The sequence below is a fragment of the Ictidomys tridecemlineatus genome, chromosome 12 (genome assembly GCF_052094955.1).
Source record: "Ictidomys tridecemlineatus isolate mIctTri1 chromosome 12, mIctTri1.hap1, whole genome shotgun sequence".
In the NCBI taxonomy this organism is placed as follows: Eukaryota; Metazoa; Chordata; class Mammalia; order Rodentia; family Sciuridae; genus Ictidomys; species Ictidomys tridecemlineatus.
This window is the reverse complement of record NC_135488.1, coordinates 59585448-59598050: the sequence shown is the minus strand read 5'-3', so window position 1 is coordinate 59598050 and position 12603 is coordinate 59585448. Positions and strand designations below refer to the sequence as shown.

Here is a 12603-nt window from a genome sequence, read left to right as displayed (position 1 = left end):
AATTTCAAAACCAGCCTCAGCAAAAAGGCGGCGCTAAACAATTCAGTGAGACCCTGAGTTTAATCCGCTATACTCCCACCCCCCCAAAAAACGTATTTTATCTTCTGAATTACTTTGGAAAAGCCAGTTTTCATTTTCCTGTAGCCTAAAAGGTGGGTATGAACCCTGAAAAAAGGAAAGAGAACCTCCCTATTTTTCAAAGAAAATAAACACCAATTTAAAGAGGTGGCTATGTGTGGGGGTGTCTCTCTCTCTCTCTCTCTCTCTCTCTCAACAGTGGAGACAGGGTTGCAACTGGTTACATTTCTAACAATTCTTTTTTTTTTTTTGGTACTGGCATTGAGCCCAGGGGTGCTTAACCACTGAGCCACATTCCCACTCCTTTTTATATTTAACTGCAGACAGGGTCTTACTAAGTTGCTTAGGGCCTTGGCTACATTACTTAGACTGACTTTGAACTTGTGATCCTCTTGTCCCAGCCTCCTGGGCCAGTGAGATTACAGGTGTGCATCATAGTGTCTAGCTCATTCCTACAAATTTTGGTTGACAAAATATTAAAATCTCTTAGAAAAACAGAGGCAGGAGAAAGAATACAATTGACACTGGCTACAGAGAATAAACACTAAGAAGGCATCTGCTTCCAAAACAACCAAGATGAGTTAGCCTTAAATGCCTGTTCCACAATACTATTCTTGAAATACCTCCTTTTTCCAACCCTTTAGAAAGCAAAGGCTTATTTAAACACTTTTTCCCTGCATTCTTTCTTTTATTCTTACTCCTTAACTGCTTGAAATCAAGTATATTTTGCAGATTTTTGTGGTTATTCCGCTCCCTCCCAAGTCTTGTCAAACTTGACTTTTCAAATATTACACCAGAGCTTACGTAAATGTTTCTGTGGGCAGGATCTTGTATTCAGGTATTAAAAAGGCAGATTTTAAAAATCAAATACTAGGGCTGGGATTGTGGCTCAGTGGTAGAATGCTTGCTTAGCATGTGCGAGGCTCTGGGTTCAATTCTTGGCACCACATAAAATAAATAAAGGTATTGTGTCCAACTACAACTAAAAAATAAAATATAAAAAAATAAAAATAAAAATAAATCAAATACCCGTTCATTCAAAATGTACAAATGGGAATTTTAATAACTTGAATATATTACTAAATATTATTAATAAACAGTTCTAATAAGAATAAATAATGAATAAAAGTAAGTCATAACATAAGGGGGGATTTTAGACCATCAGAATGAATTAATTATCAAAGAATGGGAATCTCAGAAAAAAGAATAAAGTAAAAAATGTTTTCTGTCTATAAGAGGGAAACCTTAGTGAGTAAAAAGTAATTTGTTTTGATCTAAGTACTTTCCAAGTGGAATTTAACATATTTGAGCAAAGGCAATATACAATAAAGAATCTGTGAGAAAGGAAGTAACAGAATGGAAAAAGTGACCACAGCAAACAGACCAAGTATAACAACTTGATATAAATTTTTCTCCTGAAAAAGCCTCTATTTAGATTGCAAAAAGGAATTTGACAATATGTTGCTCAGAGATATTCAAATTGAAAATGACAAGGACTAATCTCCTCCTTGAATAATGATGCCAAAATCTTCATCAAAATACTAACAAGTAAGAAAAACTCTTCTAGCAGAAAAAGAAAAGAAGGGGTTGCAGGTATAGCTCACTGGCAATGAAGATAACGATTCACTTCTATTAGGTAAAAATGTTTAAGAGTCTGAATGGTTGTAAGTTTTTTTCATTTAGATACAAGAGAAATTTCTGATTAAAAAAAAAAAACTTACAACCATTCCAGATTTTAAAACATTTTTATAATAGAAGTGAATCGATATTTCATTAATATGATTTAAAAAAAATCCATACCCCTTTAATAAGAAATTCCTGTTTACTGAGGAAATTCTACAGGTATTTCAATAAGTATAAGGAAACAAAATAAGGATGCTTTGCCATTGTCACTATAATTCAGCATTTTTCTGGAAGTCAGTGCAATTAGATAAGCATAAAACAAGAAGAATACATAGCAGAAAAGAAGAGGCCAAATTAACATCATCTTCATATGAGATTATATACTTAAAAAACTCAAGAGAACTGACCAAAAACTAATGGATACAAAGTTTGATGTTATAAAATTTATAGAAAAATCAACAGCTTTCTTACATATCAAATAATAATCAGAAATCAGATATCAATAAAAAGTATAAAATGCCTAGGAATAAATTTAAGAAACTTGAAGGATTAAATAAACTATAGAACTTTATAAGCAGATAAAAGACAAAAGTGAATAAAGAATGTTATCTTGTTGTTCTTGGCTAAGAAGACTCAGTATTGTAAAGAGAACAAGAATCCTTGTATGTATCTGTAAAAATTGGATGTAATCATACGTAAAATCGAAGACAGTTTTTTACCTTAAGAAAATGATTCTAAGTTCTTTGGAAGAACAAATATCGCAGAATAGCTGGGAATATTCTGGAAAAAAAAAAAAAAAGAGAAGGGAAGGGACACTAGTCCTAGAAGATGCTAAAAGATACATGACAAGGTGAATTAAAACAGTGGAATTTCCATAGCAAGAGATAAAAAGACCCTAAAAAATATGGCAGTTTGTTGTGCACATGAGATAATCAAGAGAGAAAAGACATGCTGTATATTCAAAAGTGATATTGGAACAAAGTGGCTAGCTATTGTGTTTGGAAAAAAATGAAGGCAGCATTCAGAAGAAAAAAATCCTGACCTAAGATTTACATGGAAAAACAAAAATACTAGATGAAAACGTAAGTATTTTTTTTTTCTTTTTAAAAAGAATTTGTTAAGGAATATCAATGGAAATTTTTTTAAATATTTATTTTTTAGGGCTGGGATTGTGGCTCAGTAGTACAGCGCTCGCCTAGCATGGACAAGACCCGGGTTCGATCCTTAGCACCACAGAAAAATAAAGGCATTATGTTGTGCCCATCTACACCTAAAAATATAATAAATAGTTTTTTAAAAAAATATTTATTTTTTAGCTTTAGGTGGACACAATATCCTTATTTTATTTTTATGTGGTGCTGAGGATCGAACCCAGTGCCTCATTCATGCCAGGCGAGTGCATACTACTTGAGCCATATCCCCAGCCCCAACATAAGTGTTTTTTAATACCTGGAAGTAAGGAAAGCTTTTTCATCACTACTGAAATCCAAATCATAAAGGAAATGATTAATAGGTCAAAATAAATATAGGTGATCAATAAACAAAACAATGCTCAATCTCAATAGTTTTAAAATGCACATTAAAACAAATTCAAAAAAATTTGGTAAAGATTTTAAAATGGGTAAATAAACATGTGATGAAGAAACAGACACAAATATAATGGAGGTACAATGATACAGTGAGAAAAGCTTTTTGGAAAAAAAGATAGTAGTCTCTATTAAATTATTTTAAGGTAAAAAAGTGTTAAAAAGATTACATCTATCATTCAGAAAGAAAAATAAGTTTTACAATATTAACTCACCAATCTTAGAAGGAAAAAGAGTTTCATCATCAAGCTGATCCTGAACCCAAGTCATCAGATAGTCAATGTATTTTGGTGCAGAACATTTGATTGGCTTTTTAATATTAGTACCATCTGCCCAATGATATTCATATCTGGAAAGAAAAGTGTTTTACCCATAGTTTTCAAAACCATTAACAAATGTGTAACTTACAATCAAAGCAGGTCCACATTTTATCAATACACTATATGTAACTTTTAACAAATTACCTAAAGTTCTATTGAAGATTATTTTAAGTTCCCTACAGAATATTCTAAAATGTGACAACTGTAACTGGAAGAAAAAAGGGAGACAATGTGGCAGCTGATGGATGTTTTATAGGACAGCTTTGGGAACTGCATTCCTGTCTAAGGAGAACAGTGCTAAGGACTGAGCAAGGAGGTGGTGGATCCACTACATTCTAAGATCCTTGGCCATAAATTATTATCACCAATGGAATCAAGATTATAAAATCCTGTTTCTTGGAGAATGTTAGAGAAATACCTTTTGGGCATGTATATTTTCTCCCTTCACCTTTGCTAAGCTAGAACAATTAACAAGATTTATGCAAAACTATATGAAGTATTTAAGCTACAGAGAAGTTTAAAATTCTTATTTTGTATTTGGTACCAGGGACTGAACTCAGGAACACTTACCATTGAGAAACTTCTCCAGACCTTTTTATTTTTTGAGACAGGGTCTTGCTAAGTTGCTTAGGGCTTCCCTAAATTGCTGAACCTGGCTTTAAACTCACAATCCTCCTGCCTCAACCTCCAGAGTTGCTGGGATTACAGAGGTGTGCCACCATGTTTGGCTCTATTTTAACTTCTTTTAAAGTTTAAGGAATAAAACTTATAACATAAAATAACAATATCCCTTCCAAAATATAGCAATAAAAATAGGACTGGAAAACACTAAGGAAATACAACAAAAATATTAATCTCATCACACCCTCACAATGTAAGTAAGAAAGAGTCTTGAAAATTATTAAATTTAAAAATTAAATTTCTTAAAAATTATTACAGTCAAAATAGTTTTCAACCTAGCATCTTTTTTATTAAATTGTACTCATTTTGTTAATACTAAATAAGCAAAGTAAAAAAAATCAAATGTTAAAAAGTCAACTAAAGGGCTGGGGTTATGGTTCAGTGATAGAGCGCTTGCCTAGCATGTGTGAGGCACTGGGTTCAAATCTCAGCACTACATATAAATAAATGAATAAAATAAAGGTCCATATAAAGGTCCTAAAAAATATTTTTTAAAAAGTCAACTAAAAACTCTTTAAGAAATTTATTTAAAAACTAGCAAGAGGAACGGTAAATGTTAATCTGTTAATCAAATTGAAAAAACAAAACAGAACCTTTGTATTTTTGTGATGCAAGATAAACATGTCAAATTTCTATACTTTTATTCAGACTCACTATGATATACATAAATCAAACACTGAGAAATCACATATCAAAATATTTAATATTACAACAGTTACACACTGGTAAAGCACCAGTGCAATCCCCAGCATCACAAAAACAAAGCAAATGTAGCTATAGTAGGTGAGTATTCAAGAACTAATAAAATTGAATTACCTTTACATAAGCAAACAAGGATAAACAAAAAGTCTTTATTATTTAACTTATATATCAATTTGTGAGAAAGCAAGATAATCCAAACACCTATATAATAGGCTGTATATGCACCTGGGACCTGCAGACATGACTGGACAGCTTGCTTCAGTGCAGAATTCTGTAATAGTTCCATACAACATGTTAATCTGATTGAAGAAATCCACAGCTGCGGAGAGAATGGCAGAACTGTGTTAAATATCTGTATAAACACAACAAAAATGTCAGACCTATCAGTTGAGGGCCAAGTGGATGATTTTTTTTTTTTTTTTGAGATGGGGGTCTCTGTATTGCTCAGATTGGTGCCAAACTCCCTGGCTCAAATGATCCTCCTGCCTCAGCCTCCTGAATAACTAGGACTATAAGCACCTGCCACCATATCTGACTCTAAGTTAACTTTTAATATACTAAACTTCTAACCAGCATTTAGAAAAGCAAAATACTAGAGATAAAACTTTAACTGAATTGTTTATATTACACATCATTAGAATAGATAATTTGGTTATATCCAAGGGAATGAAAAATCCATAGCTTATTAATCAGACCAACAGTATGATTTGTTAGGAAAGAGGAAAAAAAAAAGGTGCTATGAAATATACTGTGAATAGATATATTAGCTATATCAACAAACACTTAAAATATCTAATTCAGCATAAATATTTGAAGCCTCCAGCATATTGAGAACATAAAAATCCCTTGCCCTGGGGTCTCCATCTAACAGAAGGGACAAAATTAAAAGAAATGAACAATACAAAAATACAAAAAGGTAAGACCCGAAGGTCAAGAGTAAGTCCAAGTATTACTGAGAAAAAAAGTCTATCTAAAAGGAACTAATTAAAAAATAAATAAATAAATAAATAAAAAGAAAACTTTTATCTACAGAGAAACTTGCACAGGTATTTTTTACAGCAGAATTATTCATAACTGCCTAAATGTGGAAGTAACTGGTATATTCTTCAGTAGGTGACTGATAAATCTAGAAAATGGAAGATTCAGGGCTAAAAATATTAGGGCTAAAAACCAAAAGACATGAAGAAACTTAAATAAATATTACTAAGTAGAAGAAGCCATTCTGAAGAGGCTTCACACTGTAGAATTCTAACTATATGACATTTTGGAAAAGGTTAAACTGTGAAGACAGTAAAAATGATAAGGGAAATAAAAATGATAAGGAGACAAGAAAAAAAAAAGATCAGTGACTGCCAGAAGATTTGTGGAAGGAGAGATTAATAGGCAAAGCATAGAAAATTTTTAAGGCAGTGAAACCACTTTGTGATGATACTATAATGTCATATATCATTATAAATTTATCCAAACCTGTAAAACTCTACTATAAACTAGGAAGTTGGAGCCAGGCATGGTGGTACTCGCCTGTAATCCCAGCAGCTCTAGAAGGTGAGACAGGAGAGGAGAATCCCAAGTTCAAAGTCAGCCTCAGCAATGGCAAGGCTCTAAGCAACTCAGTGAGACCCTGACTCTAAATAAAATACAAAATAAGGCTGGGGATGTGGCTCAGTGGTCAAGTAACCATGAGTTCAATCCCCAGTACCACCACCACCAACAACAAAATAAACTAGGAAGTTGGATGATTAAAAAAAGGACTAGATTCTATGGATATACCACTACCTATCAAGTAGTCTACCATACAACAAATAATAACAAAAATCAAATCTGGATTTGATCAAGATCCCAAATCTGCAATAAAATGGTAACTGTTAGCTATACATGGCTACTTACATTAAAATTTATTTAAATTAAATTAAAATTTCAGTTCCTTAGTCACACTAGCTACATTTGAAGGTATAGAACATTCTCATCTTTACAAAAAGTTCTATTGGACAGAGCTGCTTCAGATCTAACAATGAATATGGGAGATAAAAGGAGGGAGAGCACAATAGACACTTTGGGGATCCAATTAGCAGAATTAATACTCTGGAACATAAACAATATGGTTTCTTCAACAATGAAGAAAGCAGGGGAAAAGGACTGCAATGAGGAGAAACCTGGATTAAGAGATTCAAGAAACAGAGGTGGGGCTGGGGATGTGGCTCAAGCAGTAGCACGCTCGCCTGGTGTGCATGCGGCCCGGGTTCGATCCTCAGCACCACATACCAACAAAGATGTTGTGTCCGCCGAGAACTAAAAAATAAATATTTAAACAAAAAATTCTCTCTCTCTCTCTCTCTCTCTCTCCTCTGTCACTCTCTCTTAAAAAAAAAAAAAAAAAAGAAACACAGAGGTTTTTCCTGGATCCTAATTTAAACCAAGCTTAAATTAAAAAAAAAAAAAAAAAATTGCTGGGTGAGGTGGCACACACCTGTAATCCCAGCAGCTCAGAAGGCTACGCAGGATGATCACAAGTTCAAAGCCAGCCTCAGCAACTTGGCAAGATCCTGTCTCTAAATAAAATATTAAAAGGGCTGGGGATGTGACTCAGTGATTAAGTGCCCCGGGTTCAAACCCCAATACCAAAAAAAAAACCAAACCCATATATATATATATGAATGATAGTGAAATGTGAACACTGACAAGTTATTAAAGAATGACAGTACTATCATTATTTTTAAAAGGAGTTCTTGTCTTTAGAGATATATCTGAAGTATTTATAGATGAAATAACATGTTGGAGATTTTTTTTCAAAATACGGGGGATACAGAAGCACAAATTGATATATGCTGAAGCTGGATAATGTATACCTGGGAATTCATTAGTTTCTTTACTTTTCTATGTTTGAAATTTTCTATTAAAAAGTTCTCAGAACTATCTCATCTCAGAAACAAGAGGCACTCTAACCTCAGCACATCAGTCCATGCCATGACATCATTCCCTTGAACTCAGAGTGACCCTTTGGCACATGGATCCGTTGATTTTCTCTCTCAATTTCCTTTGACTATTCCTAAGTCATAAATCAATTGATTGCCCATAGAAACTGCAATCAATTTTTCTGTATGTATAGGCAAATGAGTACTACTAGGAGTACAGGCAAAATGGCCCAGATGGATTCCTTAGAAACTCATGGTCCATGATAGAATTCATGCATGTATTAATCTTTTACTTGACCTTACTCAGCTCTTCTTGGTATTCTCCTTAGGAATTATCTCAAAGCATTTCATTTTTTTTTTTTAACTCACATTACTCTACTTAATCACACAAGCCACAATTACGTATTCTGAAGAACACAGCTTTGAATGTATTCGTGTTTATGTTTCCTTACAGATACTATATTATAAAAGAAAACTCATTAACAAGATTTTAGCAAGATCTTTCCAAAAACCAATGAAGTTAAGTATTGTTAAAAACTTACTATTAACAGCAATCCACTCATTGAGGTCTTCTCCCTCTGGCAACATAACAGCCTGTCTCAGATTCCCACTTCCTAGAGTTGCTTCTGCGTGTTTTAAGAGTTCATACTGGTGAGAGCCTTCAGGAATATTCTTCTTTGGCTTGAATGTTTTAGAAGAACGGCTACTGCTGTTGGATCAAAAGTAAAAATGTATGAGTTTTTAATACTAAAAGCAGAATGACACAATTTTAAGCATATAAATCACTGTGTAAAATGAGAAAAAAAAATTCCTAAGGCAAGTATGATGGCAATGCTATAACCCTAGCCACTCAGGAGGCTAAGGTAAGAGTATCGCAAGATTCAGGTCAGCCTCAGCAACTTAGCAAGGCCCTAAGCAACTCAGTGAGATTCTGTCTCTAAATGAAATATAAAGAAAGACTAGACATGTGGTTCAGTGGTTAAGCACCCTGGGTTCAATTCCCAGTACCAAAAAAAAAAAAAAATTCCTTGGAAAAGGACAGGATGGAAGGGATTTGATGACCACAATAAAAAGAATGTTTTAGGGATGGGATGTAGCTTAATAGTAGACTGCCTGCTTAACATGCACAAGGCCCTGATTTTAATCACTAGCACCTCCTCAAAAAAAAAAAAAAAAAAGTTTACATTTTTTCACTCATGAAAACAGAATTAATAGCACAATTTTACAAATAAGGCAATTTTGTTGGAATGAAAACCTACCATAAAGGATACTTTAACCAAAGAAAATACTTGGATTCTAGTCCTTGATCTGCCACTAGCTCTGTGACTACCTGAGAATCCTAACCTTTTGACCTAATTTCCACCTGCAGAAAATAGTGAAGAGAGGGAGTTAGCTCTGAAGTTCTCCGTTTCAGAATCCAGTTTTCTACATTGAAATATTTGAGATGCTATCAAAGGAAACCACAGAAAAAGAAACAAACAATCTGAAGTTATAGCAGGGAAAATAAATGAGACAGATGTAACTTGTTATGGGGGAAGTTTTTACTCCTATTTTATTCCATCCACAAGGTCCTCCTAAAATGAAACAAAACCTAGAAATCTTAAAGAAAAAAATTGACCGATTTTAAATCAGAACAATTAAAACTTCCATAGAAGAGCAAAAAGACAGGCAACAACAACAAAAAAGTACTTGCAACATATTTACACAAGATTAACTGAATAAAGGACTTCTAGAATTTGTTAAGGAACCCTTTAGAAAAATGGGCTAAGGAGACAAAAAAGGCAATTTAGAAGTACAATGATCAATAAACATGTGAAGAAAATTGTTCAATTTAAGTAAGATACATTTTTTTCCTAGTCTGAGTGTCAAAAGTTAAAATGATTATATTAATAAGTATGGAGAAATGAGTATCTTAACATTCTATCACTGGAAGTGCAAAGTGAATAACATTTTAGTAGGGTTATATGGCAGTACCTTCTAACACTTTTTGAAAAGCTCCCCAATCAATCCATTCCACTTTTAGGTAACTCTGATAGATGTGGATAAGGATTTGTAGATAAGGATTTCCAAGATGATGATGATGATGATGATAATGATTATTTTGGTACTGGGAATTGAACCCAGGGACGCTTAACCTGTGAACCACATCCCCAGCCCTTTTTATATCTTATTGTGAGATAGGGTCTTGCTAGTGGCTTAGGGCTTTGCTAAATTGTTGCAGCTGGCTTTGAACTCACAATCCTCCTGCCTCAGCCTCCCAAGCCCCTGGGATTACAGGTGTGCACCACTGTGCTCAGCTCCAAGATAATTTTTAATAGTGAAAAACATGGAGGGGATTTAGGGGTACACACCTGGTTCAATCCCTAGTGTCCAAAAAAAAAAAAAAAAAGTGAAAAACCTGAAAATGATCCTAAAGTTTACCAGTAAATGAACAAACTAACTATAGTACATCCACATCATGGAATACTATACTGTAGTAAAGAAGACGACAGAATACATATGTCATACATATGTTCACATGAAAGATTGAAAACATGGCTAACACATTACAGAACCAAATGTATAGCAGAAGCCCAATCTGTTAATGCATAGAGTATCAAAGCAATACATGTTAAAACTAGTAATTATTTCTAGGAAGGGTAAGGAAATAAACAGTAGACTTTCACTTTACCTGAAGATTCTGAATTTTAAACAAGAGTGTAAGAAGTAAAAAAGCCAGGCATGGGGGCACATAAACCCAGGTTAGCCTGGCAACTTAGTGAGACCTTGTCTCAAAATAAAATAAAAAGGGCTGGGGATATAGCTCAGTGGTAGAGCATTTGTCTAACATGTGCAAAATCCTATGTTCAATACCTCATACCACCACCACCAAAAAGAAAAAGAAGAAAAAAAGAATTGTGAAAACAGTAAAAATCAAATATAGATAAAGATTTTATTAATATGATAAAGAACTACATTTAAGAGGGAGTATTAAATTAGAAGGACCAGCCCTTTACACACAGAAATAAGCTGTTAATGACCAAATCTAGAAAACTAACATGAAATAATTTCTCAAGATTCAATATAATCTTCGTCTAACTCAAGACTGTTGCACTTCAAATTATACCACCAAGACAGTGAAAATGATCCACAGGATAGAAGAAAATATTTGCAAATCACAGATGTGGTAAGAAGTTTTTATCCAAAATTTATAAAGAACTCTTACACCTTAAAAACGAAAAAGGGTATGAATAGACTTTACACAAAAAAGAAGCTCAATATTATTAGTCATTAGAGGAATGCAAATAAAATCAGGAGATCCCACTTTATACTCAGATGGCTATAATCAAAATGACAACTAACTAGTGCTAGAGAGGGTGTGGGGAAATTGAAACCTTCTCACAGTGCTGATGGGAATGTAAAATGCTGTATATTTGGCAGTTCCTCAAGAAAATAAACCCAGAAGTAACATATAAACCAGCAATTCCACTCCTGGGTATATACCCAAGACGGGGTAGCCACATAAAAACATGTTCATAGCAGCATTCATGAATAGCCAAAATGTGTAAATAACTCAAGTGTCCATCAACAAGCAAAATACTAGAAAGAATCTAAAATTTCTCACATTAAAAAAGGGGTAAAAAAATAAATAAAAATAAAAAGGGGTAAACTCTGGTTATGAAACACTGTATTTCAATAAAATTTAAAATGCCAAACAAGTGGATCATGTTCATCACTAAAATGATTATTTAAGCACACAGCTGAGCAATACTGTATGAGAGAGAACCACCTAAGAATAAGATGTTATAGAGCAAAGCTTCTCAAATCTCAATGTGCATAAAAATCAGAGAACTTAAAAATTGTCCATTTAAGCCTCGTTTGGGCCCAAGCTTTCTTTCTAAAATGAGATTCTATTGAGGCCAAGAGTAGTTAAAAAGTCATAAAATCAGTAAGTGGGCAGAATCGAAAGTGGACAGGAGAGTCTGGCTGCAAGGCCCACATCTTACTTCCAGCTTTCTCCAACTATGATACTACACATTTTCCTGTGGCAGCATTTTTCCATGGGGGTAATTTAATACTGACAATAACGAAACCAGACATATGATAGAGTAAAAAGCTAAGTCAGCAAGAATCGTCACTAGAGTTCGAGACTGCAGAGAAACTGGGAACCCCGGGCAAGGCCAGGCCTTCAGAACGCCTCCCCGCCCTCGGGGGTGCTCGGGCGGAAAAGTTTGAAGGCTCTGCCGGCCTCGGGGCCTTTCAGCGCCCCAACCTCAAGCTCAGCTTCCTTTGCCTCGACCTTCATCTCCGTCAGGCCCTCCCTACTGTCGGCCACCCCCGTGGACTCGAGGAGGGGCAGAGTGGACGCCAGCCACCCGACCTTGATCCTGGGCCGGGTAATCATCTCGGGACCCTGTTGGCCGTCGCCGACCTCCGCCCTCAGCCTGGCGCCCTCCGCCGGGCCCTACTTACAAGAGGAAGCTCATCTTCGGTCCTACGAGAGCAGGGGAGGGGCCGCTGGCCCCCGCCCCGTCAGGATTCGGAACTGGCGCGGGAACCGAGAGGAAGAGAACGGTCCTCTGATCGCGGACAGCGGAAGGAGGGCAGCAGGGTCTCCGAGTTCGGGTTTTAGAGGCTGCAGGCCTGAGTGAACCGAGGCGTCTGGCTCCCCCGCCTCCCCCACCTCACAGATCCGAAATACGGAACCAGCAAAATCTCGCG

At 35.2% G+C, this 12603-nt stretch overlaps 1 protein-coding gene across 1 annotated transcript in view; it reads right to left on the bottom strand.

Annotated features, from left to right (window-relative positions):
* Mob1a (MOB kinase activator 1A) overlaps positions 1–12603 on the bottom strand; it is a 17010-nt gene extending 4407 nt beyond the window's left edge. The window contains exons 1-4 of the mRNA XM_005329353.5: positions 12355–12603; positions 8445–8611; positions 5216–5309; positions 3503–3636 (exon numbers count right to left, since the gene is read on the bottom strand). Of these exons, the coding sequence (XP_005329410.1) occupies positions 3503–3636; positions 5216–5309; positions 8445–8611; positions 12355–12368 (409 nt within the window). The 5' untranslated portion in view covers positions 12369–12603. The remainder of the gene's footprint in view (positions 1–3502; positions 3637–5215; positions 5310–8444; positions 8612–12354) is intronic.